The sequence below is a fragment of the Atractosteus spatula genome, chromosome 1, assembly GCF_055471065.1.
Source record: "Atractosteus spatula isolate fAtrSpa1 chromosome 1, fAtrSpa1.hap1, whole genome shotgun sequence".
Classification (NCBI taxonomy): Eukaryota; Metazoa; Chordata; class Actinopteri; order Semionotiformes; family Lepisosteidae; genus Atractosteus; species Atractosteus spatula.
The window spans coordinates 7255785-7272460 of NC_142706.1; the positions used below are offsets into that span (position 1 = coordinate 7255785).

Sequence of the window (16676 nt, forward strand, 5' to 3'; positions counted from 1 at the left end):
AGTAGCATAATAGAAGCACTATATATAACTAATCGGTTTCTCTCTTTTCTGTCTCCAAAGCGCTACGCAGGCGGGACAATCAACTCAAAACAACCAATCAGCAGTGACTCTTCCTACGCCAACGTGACGTCAATTATTTTTCTTTTAGCTGTCTAAATAATGCCTGAATGAAACAATGGTTGAATTTTAAATTTATTTTTTCTAATTTTAGGCAGACACGGTATAATGAAAAAAATATTATATATACCTAACTAAATACATTAAAGGAATCAAACCTGTAATACTACCCCGCTTTTCAAATTATTTCAGGCGCATCGAACACCAAAGGGGACCAGCGCTGCCTGCCGCCAAAATTCAAGTTCACTGAACACAGGAAGAGTAGGGAATAGTGGCGTTTTGTTATTGTGTGAGGTATGTATTAATGTTTTGGGTAAAAATAAACGCAGTTTTGAAAGCGAATGTATAACAGCAACCGTTTATGTTTTTTTTCCCCCCTCCCAGGTAATCGAGAGCTGAAACAAGGCTTCGGGAGGTGACACTAGAATACGACTTTCCTGTAGCTGCGGATGAAGTTCATCGGGGACTTGAATTTGTAAAACGTTGAAACGAAGATGTACATCAAATCGATCATCTTAGAAGGCTTCAAATCCTACGCCCAGAGAACGGAGATCAATGGCTTTGACCCGTTGTTCAACGCTATCACCGGTCTGAACGGCAGCGGCAAGTCCAATATCCTGGACTCCATCTGTTTCCTGCTCGGGATTTCCAACCTGACTCAGGTAGCGCCGGGTGCCCGTACGCTTTGCACTAGCTTGTGAGCAGTGCTAGTTTTTACTGTGCGGTTCACTTTTTTTTCGGGGTGTTCCCCCCGATGCAGTATGAATTCGTGTTTTATGTTAGTCCCTAGGCATGCGGGGGGGGGGACGGGAGTACGTTGTATATTATTAATGTCACCGAAAGATCATCCCTGGAAATTTCGTTCAGGTGCGAGCGTCCAATCTTCAGGATCTGGTCTACAAAAACGGTCAGGCTGGGATCACCAAGGCCTCTGTTTCCATTACGTTTGACAACTCTGACAAGAAGCAAAGTCCGCTTGGGTTTGAGACCCACGACGAAATCACTGTTACGCGTCAGGTATTTGTTTTTATCATTAGCCCAGACTGCAATTCTGGTGTGTTTCATTTTTTTCAGAATGCATTGCATTGCGTTTAATAAATGAGATTTGTATTGAGTGCTTTTCCCCCCCGTCTGTTTTAAAGGTGGTCATTGGTGGGAGAAACAAATACCTCATAAATGGGGTAAATGCCAACAACAACCGGGTACAAGACTTGTTCTGCTCGGTTGGGCTCAATGTCAACAATCCTCATTTTCTGATTATGCAGGTGAGCATAATTAAAAGCTATACCTGTACGTCCCTGTTACGAATCGTTTTGAATTTTATCTCAAGACCTGCTTTGAAGGATGAATTTTTAACGCCTCTATTCGCAATATCTTAACATGTGCGCCGAATTGCTTGTAAACGCATAGTTTGTGTTAAGGTATGTTTGTGTCGAGTAACTTGGGACCACTTTTGATTTTTTCAGGGCAGAATTACGAAAGTTTTGAACATGAAACCCCAAGAGGTAAGTCTGCTCTACTCATTTCTTATGCATCTCTATCCTTCACGGAATCAGAAGGAGCTCCACCATCTTTTTTTTCCCTCTGTCTGAGCAGAAATCTGCAGGTTAAAACTTTTCACAGGAGAGAACCTTGAGAAAACAACCCACAAATGTTTTTAATTGTACCTTAACATTTCTGGACAGTAGACAGTGTTGTTTATGAAAGTGTAACCAAACAAGCAAAAATGTTATGAAAAGTTATTTTTTTTAGTTTGTCAAATAAACATTTCAGTTAATATAATGTACGGTAACCGGATAGCAGCATTTTATACTGATTTAGGTCGAGTTTTGCACTTAAAGGTTCTGTAGGAAGTGAACTGATGTCAATAAGGAATTAAAGTATTTTTATGTTTGAAAAGGCCATAAAAAATGGAAAAAAGGAAATAGCATTCTTGAACCCAGTTTATAACTTTTCAGAGAGTAACAAATCCCCCAAGTGTGTGTTTTATAAATTAATAGGAGAGTGAAGGTGATAGTGTGTTATTGGTGTTCTACTGAGCTTGTCACACGATGCCCTCAAACTTGCCTTGTTTTTTTTTTTCATTTTTAAAACCCCTACAATTACTAAATAAAAAATAAAGCGAGCTCCTTTTGGCTAATATCTCATCTGCTGAGTCTTTTCCCTTCTGAGATAGTTATTCAACACATACAGTACAGTATTGACAGGAAATTGTAGTTTAATGATAACAAAAGTGTATACCCAGAGGGCACAAAACTGGTTTTGCTAAACTAAGCTGCGGGTGAAGTAAAAAGTAATTGCCGATTAGATTATAAATAGAGATTGTGGCTGTAAATGAACATTGAAAACATGGAATATGGTGTGATGTAGTACTGTAGTACCCCTAGTCTTTGGGATTGATGAGTATTCTTTATTTAGATCCTGGCAATGATTGAAGAAGCCGCAGGCACCAGGATGTATGAGATCAAAAAGATGGGTGCGCAGAAAACTATTGAAAAGAAGGAGGGCAAGCTAAAAGAGATCCAGACGGTATGGTGTCATTGTCAGTGTGCAGAGCTTCATTTCATTCTGGCTGAGTGGTAACAGTAATAACTACATCTTTGTGTTTTTCTACAGGTGTTAAGAGAAGAGATCACACCAACTCTAGAGAAGCTGAAGGAGGTAAGTTCTACCAGGTCATGGGGCGGTCCAGAATTTTGTTTTTCCCATTGGTAGGTTGTAATCTGTAGCACTCCTGGCGGTTTGTTTATTTTTCTAGGCATTTCTTAAAATGTGGATCTTTTAAAAATGATAACAGTGAACGACATTTTGAATCATTGATGCATCATTTTGCCCATTTGTATATGTTTTCACAACAGGAAAAAAATGGCTGTTTTGAAAAAGACAAGTTAAGAAGTACATGGCCTGAGACCCACTTCTAAGCCTTTGTTTCGTAGGAACGATCATCGTACTTTGAGTATCAGAAGGTGTTAAAGGAAATGGAGCATCTTACCCGCCTGTATGTGGCCTATCAATTTGTGTGCGCCGAGGAAACCAAAGCAAAGTCAGCTGCAGAGCTGAAGGTGCTGGAGGATGGCACAGTCAAGCTGCGGGAGAAGATGGCAGACAATGAGAAGAAAGTGAAGGAGCTCTCTCAGGAAATTGCTCGGCTGGAGGACAAGAGAGACCAGGTACTGTGGCTCACTCTTCGCTTTTTGATTGTTCGTTTTGGAGTATAAAGAGAGACTCGTGGCTTTTAGGAGAGCAAAATCCTTATGGAAACTCAGGTTGTGTGGGCCAATGTTTTCTTTATAAGTCCTTCCTGATAAGAAAATTTATGCAGTGCTTTGCAGGAAATAAGTTAAAAATTGCTCAGAACTGAAATATTGTATATACAGTAGGAGCTGAAGTGTGGGCAGCACTGTGGTTAGCTTTGGTGCCTTGCAGTGCTGAGGCCCTGGATTCAATTCCAGACCTGGGCTGCTATCTGCTTGGAAGTTGTTCTCCCTGCATTTATGTGGGTTTCTTCCAGATGCTCCGGTTTCCTCCCACTGTCCAAAGACATACTGGTAGGTTAACTGGTGTCTGGGGAAATTGGCCCTGGAGTGAGTCTGTGTCTGTCTTTGTCCCGCGATGGACTAATGTCCCATCCACATCCTGCCTTGCGCCGGTTGCTTGCCGGTATAGACCGTGGCGACCTCGTATTGGATAAAGCCGTTAGAGAATGGATGAATGGACTTGGAAGTAAATCGTTATATCGTTTCACACAAATATGAGTCTCATTGGATACATGTGCACTTTGACGTCTCGGTCAGCTTCTGAAAGCATTCCTTTCCTGTGGATGGTGCTGCGTCTAGGACGTGGGTGGCGTGCTGAAGTCCCTGCAGGACGCCCTGTCTGAGGTTCAGAGAGTGGATGCCAAAACCCAGAGTGCTTTGGATCTGAAGAAACAGAACCTTAAAGGGGAGGAGAAGAGACGCAAAGAACTGGTGAAAAGCATGGAAGAGGTAAAGCACAAAAAACAGGACATGCGGTCAAGTCTGGAAATCTGATTCCTATGAGCCGAAAGCTGTTCTTTTGAAACTATCGTGTGCAGTGTGTAAAGCAGCACTGCATGATATGAGTCTGCTTCTCAATTATATATTTTTTCGTCAATATTAAGCCTCAACCTGAACAACTCGTTTATTAAAAAACCCATGTACCTTACTCAAGAAAACTTAAGTGGGAATGTCACTGGGTGCTATAAGCTTTTGTACCAAAAGGCCCCAGGACTTTGCTTTTGTAGCCTGTCATTCAGAAAAAACTTACTTTCTGTTACTTTCTGTCCCTTAAGCACGTAAAAAAAAAAATATTTGGCAGGACCTAACTGTTCCAGCTTTCCTCCCCCTCAGGATCAAAAGGTCTTGGCGGCAAAGGAGAGCGAGGCGAAGAAGATCACCGAGAAGCTCCGCGCCATCCAGGAGGAGGGCCAGAAGGACGCGGAGGCCCTCGCCGCCGCCCAGCAGCACTTCAACGCCGTGTCCGCCGGCCTGTCCAGCAGCGAGGACGGGGCAGCGGCCACGCTGGCGGGGCAGATGATGACCTGCAAAAACGACATGAGCAAAGCCGACACCGAGGCCAAACAGGTACCACTGTCATTGCTCCGGGGGCTGGGGTGGGGGGGGAGTGGATTGGGAGCGTCCAATAAGTTGAACACATAGGCTAAAGCAGGCAACTCACTATTTATTATTGCTGCCCTTTTCTTAATATTTCAGTTGTGATGTTGTATGCTAAGACACTGTCTAACAGTAATACATGTGAACATATTGTAACTTCGTATCAAATCAACAGAATGCTTTCCAGGTGTGAAGATAAACATCCATTGTTTTATGTGAATGTAGAAGGTTTTTGTCCGTCTGACGCTGTGTTTTTATGGCGTTCTTATTTTTGTTGACTAAAGGCACAGATGAAGCTTAAACATGCCCAGCAAGAGCTGAAGACTAAACAAGCAGAAGCTAAAAAGATGGATAGTGGATATAAAAAGGACCAGGATGCTTTTGAGGCTGTGAAGAAAAACAAAGAAAAACTGGAAGCTGAGATGAAGAAGCTGAACTATGAAGGTTGGGGAAAAATGGGTGGGAGGGGTGGGGTTTGGATTGACACTTTCGAGTTTGATAATGTATTTATTAAATCGTCTGATGTTTGGTGAAATGGCTGTTGTCTTTTTTTTTAGATGGAAAGGAGGAGAAAGTGATAGAAAAGAAGAGGCAGCTGTCCCGTGAGGTTAATCAGCTGAGGGAGACCTATGAATCACTGATGGCCAAGTTTCCCAATCTAAGATTTGAATACACGTGAGTTGTTTTGTTTCAACCAACCCAAATATAACATCCTGGCTGCACAGCTTTTGGAAGATACGATGAGTTCCTTTTGTGTGGGCCTGGCCATTCCTCAGGGACCCACCATATTCTGAGTGAGATTTTTTCCGCTACTTATCTTCATTGCTGGATTTGGATCTGTCTTTATCAAAACCTTTAGTTGATGTCACCCTTAGGCAGTTTAAATGTCAGACAACTTTGGTTTTCATCAGTAATCGCTCTTGGCACAGTTTGAGACACTTTGTGGTTTCTTCTCGTTACAGAAATCCTGAGAAGAACTGGGACAGTAACCGAGTGAAAGGGCTTGTTGCCAATCTGATCACAGTCAGACATCCCTCTAATGCCACAGCACTGGAAGTGGTTGCTGGAGGGCGCCTTTATAACGTGGTTGTGGATACCGAGGTGAGCACTATAATTGTATAGATACATTATGAATATACCTCCACACAGCTTTTTTATGAATACCGTATCAAAATTAATCAAGTTCTTGGTACAAAAACTGAGAAACTGCATTGCTCCTATTTTTTTGTGATCAGCAGTTTAGTGAAAGAGGAAAAAAATAGACAATAGACAATAGACAATGGAAATGCATAGATCTATATGCACAAGAGCTCCTACACAAATACAGTACAATTAATCAATGACATACTTTAACAGACACTTGGCCAGGAAAGTGAAGACCACATCCTTTGTTTCCAAGGTACATGAATCCGAATCATTTAATCATTTAATCCAGCAAACCATGATGAACGATCTCCCAACTTTGACCCTGTTTGTTTTCACCTTGTGATTTGTTTCATGGGAATATTTGAGTAGCGCAGGGAATATTTGAGAGTGCACCCTTGATTTCAAACTGCAGGTTGCTTATTCTATCACGCGCTACAATTTGTTAAATCTTAAACGAACGTTGCAGGTGACTGGCAAAAAGTTATTGGAGAAAGGTGAACTCAGGCGAAGGTACACCATCATCCCACTGAATAAGATCTCAGCCAGGTGTCTGAATGATGGCGTTGTAAAGACGGCCAAGAGCTTGGTAAGTATTCCAAGTGGTTCTGCTGTATCTTAAACCAAGCATAAAATAGTACTAATTCAGCGTTTCATGAAATAATAAGCATTCATTAAGGTTCAGCTTGCATCTTTGATTAAATCATTTAGTAATAATGGTCTGTGATATTTGGTAAAGTAGAAATGAAGTGAACTTTATATTCTTTAGGAACAAGTAATAGGTTTATTCCATGCTGAAAAAAAGAAGAAAGAGAACACAATGTTTCAGCCGTGGAGCCTTCTTCAGGTGTGAGAGAGACAGGGCAGTAGGCAAAGGTAATGTAGTGGGAGAACAAAGGTTGGGAGAGAGGAGGAGTGAGAGGTGGGAGCAGGGGACAGAAAGAGAGGCCAATCAAGAGGTGTGAAGTCAGAAGTTATATTCTTTATATTATTTCTTTATATAAACTTCAGTGGTTAACGTTGCTGCCTTCCAGCATTGGAGCCCTAGGTTCTATTTAGATGCAGCTTTGAGCTCGAAAAAACAGCAGGTGACTGATGGCACACTGATCAGCTGTAGACAGAACTCAGATATTGTTTTTTGTCACAGAGCTTTGACGTTTTGTACTACCATACAACATTTGCTTCAATTTCAAGTGAATTGAAGCCCTGGTCAGCCACTGGGACACTTACAATGCATGAATATCTACACAGGTTACCAGAAGTCACTTTTCTAAGAATCTGTGAGTCTTAGGAGAAAGAAAAGACTAATGATATTAAAGAATTAATTCCAGGTTCCAGATTTGAAGCTGATCTTAAAAGTGATACCTGAGCTGGACTTTATCCTCTGAACCACTAATGCAAGCTTCTAAATGTAAAATTGACTTAAATCTGAAATAAAACTTTTGCTGCTAGTGTCTCTGATGGATTTGTTTCAGGTTGGAAATGACAATGTTCACACTGCTCTATCCCTGGTGGGGTATGAATCGGAGCTTCAGAAAGCGATGGAATACGTCTTTGGAACAACACTGGTTTGTGATTGTCTGGACAATGCCAAGAAAGTGACTTTTGATAAAAGAGTCATGACAAAAACGGTCACTCTTGGTGGAGACGTCTTTGATCCTCAGGGAACTCTGAGTGGAGGTAAAAGTTCTTTAAGGATGAGGCAAGCGTTTCCTGTTTTGAAGACATTGTCATGCCCTGATCATTGCACTTGATTTTTAGAATTCAAAGGATTTACATTTCAAAAGTCCTGTTTTTGTCATTTAATGAAATGTAACATATTCACTTCATTTTATACATTACTTTAATGAATAACTTTGTCACTCTAATCTGCAAAACTTTCATTACTAGAGACAGAAGCAAACATTAATAATTTAGTGTAACGTTTCCTTTAAAAATCCATCAAAGTAGAGATTTTCAAATGTGAAATATTGATCTCCCTGACCATTTGGTCAGTGTACTCAACAAAACGTTTTACGATGTAGCCAAATATTGTATAATTACTTTTTCCAGGTGTACATATTTGTTCTTCCTGGTAGAAATGTTAGAACAGTTGATGTCCATCTTAAAGGAATATTTAATTTTCTGTGCTGAAATATAGTTTGTAGACCTTTTGAGTGGTTTGGAAGGTAGATTTTTCCACTTTGCGTCCCGTACGATGGCTTGTGTTGAAGGTGAAATGTGCGCCATGCTGCCTGCGGGACTCTGAAGCCGGTCTCTTGGTGTCCTAGGAGCCCGAGCTCAAATGGCTTCGGTGCTGTCCAACCTGCAGGAGCTGAAAGATGTTCAAGATGGGCTTGTGGCAAAAGAAGCAGAACTGCAGGCTGTTGAGAAAGAGCTGAGCAGCCTGAAAGGCACTGCTGAAAAGTAAGTCTCTGCAAAGGGCTTGCTAATGTGTTGATGCCTGTCGTTGGTTTCAGTTTAACATTTAACTTTGTATATATAGCTCAAGAGTGGATCACTGTCAGTCAACCGTAATAACTGACTTGAATCTTATTTCACATCCACAATTGACATATGTGCACATCTAGTTATGCATAAAAAAATGGTTCATATGTTTTAATACAGACTGGGTTAGAAAGGATTATACCACATGAGTTCTTCACCTTTTCTTAAATATACTTTTAGATTGTATTAAGAACAGATATTGTATACATTAAAATTGCTTAACATCAAATCTGCACATATTTAAAAGATTTTTAAAAAATGCAGATAATAAAGATCAATAACCACGAGGAAGAATATCGGGAAGAGTATCGAGGTGTTTGCTGATATTCTGCATGTATTTACATTGTCATTGGCAGAATCATTCATGGTATCAAAGGTTTGTTTATGCACTCCTCATAAAGTGTAACAGAACTTGGGTTATATTGACTGTTTCAGGTACCGACAGCTCAAACAACAACTGGATATGAAGTGTGAGGAGTTAGAGATTTTGCAGACCAAACTTCAGCAGAGCAGCCACCACAAGCAGCAGGAGGAGCTGGAAGCACTTAGAAAGATTATTGGTAAATTCTCATCCTGAGGAATTCATATAGTTAAATATGAGCATTATATAATTATTTTGTGAGCAGATCAGTAAAATAACCTTTTTTTTGAAAAATGCATGCAATTTTTAATGTATGTACCAGTTTCTGTTTAAATATGACCTTCGCAGCAACAATGTTTTTAATGGGGTTTTTAATCTTTGGTGCTTTGTTGTTTCAGAGGAGAGTGAAGAGACCCTCAGAAAGACAAAGGAGATCCACAAGAATGCGGAGGAGAAGTACAAAGTGTTGGAAAACAAGATGAAAAACGCAGAGGCTGAGCGGGAGAGGGAACTCAAGGAGGCACAGCAGAAACTCAATGTGGCCAAGAACAAAGCTGATGCCTTCAGCAAGAAGCTGAAAGAAAAGCAACAGGTGATGCCAGACTCTGCATTTTTTGCAATTAGCTTGTTTTAAGGTTTCCTGTTCAAGGCTGCAACTATTCTTGTTAAATACACACTAAGTAAACATTTGACGAAGTTGGGAATTGGGAAGTTAGATGACAGTCTGCAGTGCACGTTCCCAACACTATCTGGCGCGGTGTATTTTTCTTGTATATCAAAGTACTACAGCACCCTGGAATGTTTTTAGGATCATGACAGAACCTGTTTTAAGGTGTGTGTGTATGTATATACTGTGTCCATATAAATACCCGTTTTCTTCCAAAAAATTCCCATCAACCAGTGATTCGTAATTACTCACCTTCTGTGTTTTTATAATAAAAACTTATTATAACCGTCTTCTCAGCTAGAAATAGCTATTAATAAATAGATTGTTTGGTCATCTCTCTTAAGAAAGAAAACTAACAACAATTTCTACAAAGAAAACCGTCGTCGAGCCTGGGTTGTGTCACTAGATGACTGGCGCTCAGCCAGTTGTGCCAGGGCAGAGCGGGATTAGTTGGCCAGGATGTTCTCAGCAGCAGACTCCTGCTGGCTCCTGGGTGCTCACAGTAATGGGTGCCAGTGAGGGTATTGCCTCTCCTCCAATAGGTGCTGAACCTCCTGTACAGGGTGACATTGCCCGTGAAGCCTGCGTAAAGCCATTTTCATCTTCCACATTTTGCTTGCATCATATAGGTAGTCATTGGAGGGAATTGATCTGCAAAATGTATGAATCGCCTCACCAGTGTTGGTGTGAGTACAAGCCCTGTTATCTTTTCCTCTCAGGAAGCTGATGCTTTGGTTCTGGAGCTGGAAGAGCTGAAGAGGGAGCAGGCTGGCTATCAGCAGCAAATCGAAGCTGTGGACGAGGCGATAAAGGCCATTCAGGAGCAGATCGACAGCATGGCTTCGGACGTGGCCAGTAACAAGGTACGCTTTCTTTTGGAACCCGCGCTCAGCCTGAGCTGGCAGGACGAAGTGTCCATGAAGACAATCTGTCTCCATTTTCAATGAAAGTGCTTTTCATGATGAGCCACTGAAGCAGGGGTGTTGGATGATGAGTGGCCATCAATATCCAAATCGTTAATTACTTAATTTCTCAACTTCAGTGTTTTCTAATCCTCCTACTTAGATGGTATCATTAGCAAACTTGTCAAGTTTACTAACTGTATTGGAATCTAAATCCTTGACTGATTGGTCCCTCCATTAGTGGTAGTATTAGTAACTTGCAGTATAAATACTACAAATAATTACATCACCCCAATTATAAGCTACAGATGAAAGGTGAATATTCCATTTTCAATAATCAATTTTCATTCCAAACTCTTGTATTCCTGAATACATACCTCCTGCAATTTGGGAGTCAATCATGTACGAGGAACTCTATGAAGAGCCTTCTGAAAAGTCAAAATACATCCTATCCTATGTTGTATAAGACCTGAATTTTCTAAATCCATATTGATTCTTTCTTAGGATATTATTTCCATACAGGTTTGTGAGTGCCTCAAGAGGAGCATAGATAAAACAAGTCTAACAGTCACCAGTTAGTGAAACAAAGTTATTTAGTTAAATGGCAAGCAAAGCCACATTATTAGTTATATTCTGGTACAGCAATTCTTGCACAAGTAGAATATTGGATTTCTTTTGCATTAATTCTTCCTCCTTAAAGTTTGCCCTCAAAGTATTCTCTCCCTCTAGGTATTGCAAGTAAAATTTCACGTGTAATAAAAACATACAGTATAGATAAATATTAAAGTGTCAAATAGGAACACGGGATTAAAATAAAACATTGCGTTTCAGTGCTGTCATGCAGCCATCTTAATTATACTGCTATCAGCAGTATCTTATTGGACCCCTCATGATCAGCAAGTTCTTTCGATTCTAGCAAGCAGTGAAGAAGGCCCAGGAAGATGTCGCCAAGCAGAAGGAGATCATTTCGGTTCAGGACAAAGAGATTAAAGGCAAATCCGACGTGGTGTCCAAACTGGGAGAGGAGAACAACGACGCTCAGCTTAAGCTCAAGGAGCTGGAGCATAGCATCAGCAAGCACAAGACGGACAGTGCTGATGCTGCAGAGAGGGTAGGTCTGGCCGGTGCTCACCTGTCTGTGAACATGAGAGTGAGTGTTTCTAAACCACAAAAGCCATTGTGCTTATTAGGGATTTTTTTCAAGCACAGATTGAATGAATGTGACCTTTGTTTCACTATAGCTGCTGCAGATTCATATGGTCAAGTTTCACATTGGTGTTCCCTTTTTTTCTCAACGCATAATTGAGTTATGTTTTGTTATATGATAACGATCATCATATTACATGTCCAAATACGACCTTTGGGACTTTCACTGAAGGCTGTAAGAAACGCACGCACAGCATGTTTTGCCGAATTGGTTTGTTCTGAAACGTTCAATGGTTTATGCCGTCATTGATATGAGTGTGACGGTGCTCAGTGCTGTAAAACTCATTTTGTTTGGGCCCCCACAGGTAGCAAGGATGCTAGCTGAGAATGAGTGGATTTCAGCGGAGAAGCACTTCTTCGGGCAGCCCAACACCACCTACGATTTCAAAGCAAACAACCCCAAGGAGGCTGGCCAGCGACTTAAGAAACTCCAAGAGACGAAGGACAAGCTGGAAAGGAATGTTAATATGAGGGCAATGAATATGCTTAGTCAGGTGGAGGAGAAGGTAATTGGCAGCTTATATATTCATATGTTTTCATTGCATGGTGATCTGACTACAGCCACAATTCCCAATGATTTGATGCATTTGTGTTCTATAATTTAACAACCCTAACCCTATGATGACATACCAAAGCAGTATGGTTTTGAGTTCTAAATGCATGACAGGGTATTATTATTTCATAGAAATGATGCTCTGACTGAGTGTTTGTTTTTCACTGCTAGGGGCATTATTTTTATTAAAAGTAAAATTGTAGAATAATTAGAAACCTCACTGTAGATGAAGATACTTTTTTAATATTTGAAATATTTTTGTATTGAATCATGCACTAGTCGGTCGACGATGTTTGAGAGGGGGAGTTTTGCCGTTGTTGATTTGTGACTGGTACATTTACATCTTTCTGTTTCTCTGTGATAGTACAATGAGTTGATGAGGAAGAAAAGAATTGTTGAAAATGACAAATCCAAAATTCTTCAGACTATAGTAGAGCTGGACCAGAAAAAGAATGAAGCTCTGAATGTTGCGTGGCAAAAGGTAGGTTTCTTCTAAACAACAGAAACTAAAATAGTTTTGTCATGAAAAGTAGGATTCAGAGAATTACTATGTATCATATTGATACATAGGTAAGAAATGTTCTGAAAATGTCGGGTTTTGGTTCATTTTGTTTTGTATGCGATTAAGATTGGGTCAGAAAAACCAAGTGAGCAAAACATCATTCATGAGCAGGCTAGTTTGGCAACAGTAACGCTAGAGCATTTTATTGCACAGGAGTGACACACTTGTGGAGCTTTTTTTCGTTGTTATTTTATGAACAGTAAATGAACATCTGATTTTGCTTCTAAAAGGGAATTGTACCTCAGATTACTTTGTGTAAATATTGAGACTCTTACTAATGTAGGTAAGAGTAATTATAACTGAGCAAATTAAAACATTCAGAGCATATTGAATTAAAACCTCTGCATATGATTAAAGCTGTCAAAAACATTCTCTACAAGACAGATGAAGTCTGAAGCAAGCAATAGTGTCTCATATAAGAGCAGTATTTCTTTTGAAACCATACAAGTTATGACCTCCTAAAGCGGACATTTCTGAAAACAGCGGGTTATTTGAGTAAGAGAACTGGAGGTTTGCAGTTCACAGCATGCACGTGCTAGACTGGCTCTTAACACTTGAACATCACAGCAGGAAGAATAAAGTGAAAAGGACTGGTAAAACATGACATCCCCCACGATCTGCAGATTTATAAAAGGGAAATGTGAATATGAGACGTCAAGTTTAGGAGCTGATAATGTTTTATGGTCAGTGTGGTAAACAGTTGCTGATGGATCCAGTGCCTGTGACTTTAAATGTTTGTTTTGCTGCTTTACAGTAGGAGAGAATTAGGAGTCAAGTGTTTTTCTTTTGCATTTTGTTCTAGGTCAACAAAGACTTTGGCTCGATTTTCTCCACCCTGCTTCCAGGGGCGGACGCCAAGTTAGCTCCTCCAGAAGGCTGTGGCGTTCTTGACGGCCTGGAGTTTAAAGTTGCTCTTGGAAGCACATGGAAGGAGCATCTGACGGAGCTGAGTGGGGGGCAAAGGTGACTTTTTTGTTCATTTCCCCGAAAAGTCTCGTGGCTGCTCTGGCAAAACACAACCTACTGAACTCCTTCAAGATATGAGCCAAAAACTGCAGTGCTCTGTGCTACAGAGAATTGAGATGCTGAACTCCCTATTTTCTTGTTTGCTTGCTGGTTTGTTGTGGGTGTTGTCGATAACACTTCAAACATAAATAGGCTTAAAACTGTAATTTGCAGTTTGGGGCCAAACGTTCACTAGGGATAGAGGAAGTATTTCAGAAAAGTTATTGAGATGATTTATAGTAATGCACAGTGGAAATTCCCTGTGGATGTAGTGATGATATTTGGCTGCTGGTGTTTTGCAGGTCTCTGGTGGCCTTGTCCCTGATTTTGGCCATGCTTCTGTTCAAACCAGCACCCATATACATCTTAGATGAGGTGGACGCGGCCTTGGACCTCTCCCACACTCAGAACATCGGACAGATGCTGCGCACTCACTTCACTCATTCACAGGTTTGTCAAGGTTATCCTGTCCTTTTCACTGAGAATTTTCCTTTATCATTTGCCTTCCTGAAACTGTACGGTTTAAAAAGTTTAGTTTCAAAACATAATTCTAAGCAAACCATGTGCTGAGATCAGTTTCCTCAGCTCTTTCGCTCAATCTTGATTCTTTGACAAGATCGCATCAATAGAGACACATTCCTTCATGTAAGTGTTCTGAGAAATTGATTATAGAAGCACTCATGAACAATGAATAGCATTTCAATTTGTGGACTGGCATGCTTATTGGTTTTTTGTAGTTTAATCCCTGATTTCATTTACAATGTTATATTTGGTGGTCTATAGTGTACTACCACTTTTATTTTGAATGGTTTTTGTATTGTCAAGTCTCACCCATATACTGTACAATATGTTCTCAGACCCTTGTTTCATGTGTTACGTTCCTGTGCCTAATGCATGTTATAGTGCTACACTTCGACTACTTTCTTTCCTATCTCTTTTGCCAGTGTTTCAGTGATTTCTGTTGCATTGCAGGTGACTGCTAATGCAGTAGCTTCTATTTCTTCTGGCTTTTTTCCCCATATTGGCATTTAGAGCATTTAATTTCCTGGACCTTTTGATCTTTTGTTTTTCTCTTGGCTCCTCTTTTTGGCTCTACTCCCTGTGAATCTTCCTTGCAGATTATCTTTGTATTTTCTTTACTTTTTTTAAACGTTATAACTTAGTGGCTTTTTGTTCTTTTTCTTTTCCAGTTTATTGTGGTTTCCCTGAAGGATGGCATGTTCACCAATGCAAATGTCCTGTTCAAGACCAAGTTTGTGGATGGAATTTCGACAGTGGCCAGGTTCACTAACAGCCAACACAGTGCAAGTGTTGCTGGCCACAACAGAGTGGACAAGGCAAAAGCAAAGGACAAAAGGCAGAGAACACTGATTGAAAACTGAACTGTATCATGGACACCTGCCCATGCTGAAAGATTATTTTCAGCTTATGTTACAGAAGTACACCTGTGTCTTTGTCAAACGTTTTCTGAAGTTTGCTCTTCATTTTATGGCACCTTCCTTCCCATATATTTTTTTAATGTGTGAATTTTAAGAACTTTAGATGCATAAACCACATGTATAGAGTGAATGCAGTGTTTTCTAATGCTTTGTCAATATGTCTGTGTGTTTAAAGCTGGTTAGCACAACCCCCTTAATCATAGTCTGAGAGATGTCTTGAAGTTCAGTTCAGTCATTCCAGTATCGAGACTGGGTGAGTGCAAAATTATTTTTTTTATTTGGAGACACCACTTTTATCATTATATGCCTATGTGGACAGCTCCACAGTAGTTGACAGGAGAGTGAGTGCTGATTGGAGGAATACCATGTCTCTTGCTGATGTCTGTAAATCTGCAGGTGGACTGGATCACAGAGTTGAACCTATGCTCTGAGGTGGAGCCTTTGTTAATTGTCTTATGTGACCCATAACTTCAGTTAACACAAATTTGAGCTAGTGAAGAAGAATAATAGTAACGAACCTGAAGCACAAGTACATGGCTTTGTGTATAAGGGGGTACTGTGGGGATCTGCGCTGACATAGGGCCTTCTTGATGTAGATGGAACATGATCTTTGTCACCTTGGTTTCTGAGCTGTCAGTGTAAAGGGTGTGTGTGTAAATAACTCCCCAATTTTTTATTTCTGGAGCAATGTTTTTTCTGCTTGTGTGTTCTGTCAGCTGTTTTCTTTCACATATATTTGTATGTGCTAATAAAAGTTTTAATAATTTTATTGTGAACATGTTTTTTTTTTTTACACTGGGTTATCACTGTATTAAAACATTTTATGGAATGCTAGCTTGTATGCACATAGTCGAAATATTCTTTCTTTGGACTCGTGCTCCTTGCATTTTCCGCGTGAAGTTGTCCAGGGTGCAGTTTCACCACGTTGGAACTAGAGTAATATGATGCATGATAATGGTTTGACCATGATTTTCAACCTGCTATTAAGGGAAGTAATAAATGTTTTGTGATGCACAATGAACATGCAGCCATATGTGGTTTGGGAGTAGCTCACCGAGCGCACATTTACATTTTAAATATTAACAATTTTGAGTTTCATTATGACGTAGGAAATAAAACCTGGATTCATGGGACTGTAGAAAAAGGCTGGGAGTTCAGCTCTTGGTGTAAGAGCTGTTAAAACTGCCTAAATGAATTCAGAATCTGTAGTGACAGTTTTCATTAATGCAAGAACAGCACGAGTCAACTATGTCCTGCTTGAGAAATGAAGATTTCCTGGTTCCAGTCAGCATGGTTGAAGGAAGAAAACTTTATTTGGTTGACACTTACGCAAAGTGACTTTCTTCTGCATTTGTATATCGGATTATACTGCTACAACCTGTGTGGAGCATGTAGCTCACGGGCACAAAAGAACATCCCCACCTAGGCTTTGAAACAGATCTAATTAAGATTTTATCATCCTAATCACTATGGCCGCCTCTAATGAATGAGCTTCTGTTCGCGTTAAAAACAACTGGCAGAGGAATCAAGATGAAGTGGCAAACCAGCTCAGTGGGGAGAAGGCCACATCCTTGAAGGCAGAAGTGTCACCCAATCTTCC

General features: G+C 40.3%; 1 protein-coding gene across 1 annotated transcript; it reads left to right on the plus strand.

The window, feature by feature from the left end:
• Window positions 1-363: 363 nt before the first annotated feature.
• smc2 (structural maintenance of chromosomes 2) lies at window positions 364-15843 on the plus strand. The gene is made up of 25 exons (XM_088910541.1): window positions 364-411; window positions 502-779; window positions 985-1134; window positions 1260-1382; window positions 1584-1622; window positions 2536-2646; window positions 2734-2778; window positions 3054-3287; window positions 3954-4103; window positions 4488-4721; window positions 5036-5195; window positions 5309-5426; window positions 5714-5852; window positions 6364-6483; window positions 7370-7574; window positions 8165-8300; window positions 8817-8941; window positions 9141-9334; window positions 10129-10272; window positions 11228-11422; window positions 11823-12023; window positions 12435-12551; window positions 13435-13595; window positions 13940-14087; window positions 14828-15843. Exons 2-25 carry the CDS (start codon window positions 612-614, stop codon window positions 15017-15019), a joined length of 3609 nt encoding a protein of 1202 aa, XP_088766667.1. The 5' UTR covers window positions 364-411; window positions 502-611; the 3' UTR covers window positions 15020-15843.
• The last annotated feature ends 833 nt before the right edge of the window (window positions 15844-16676 follow it).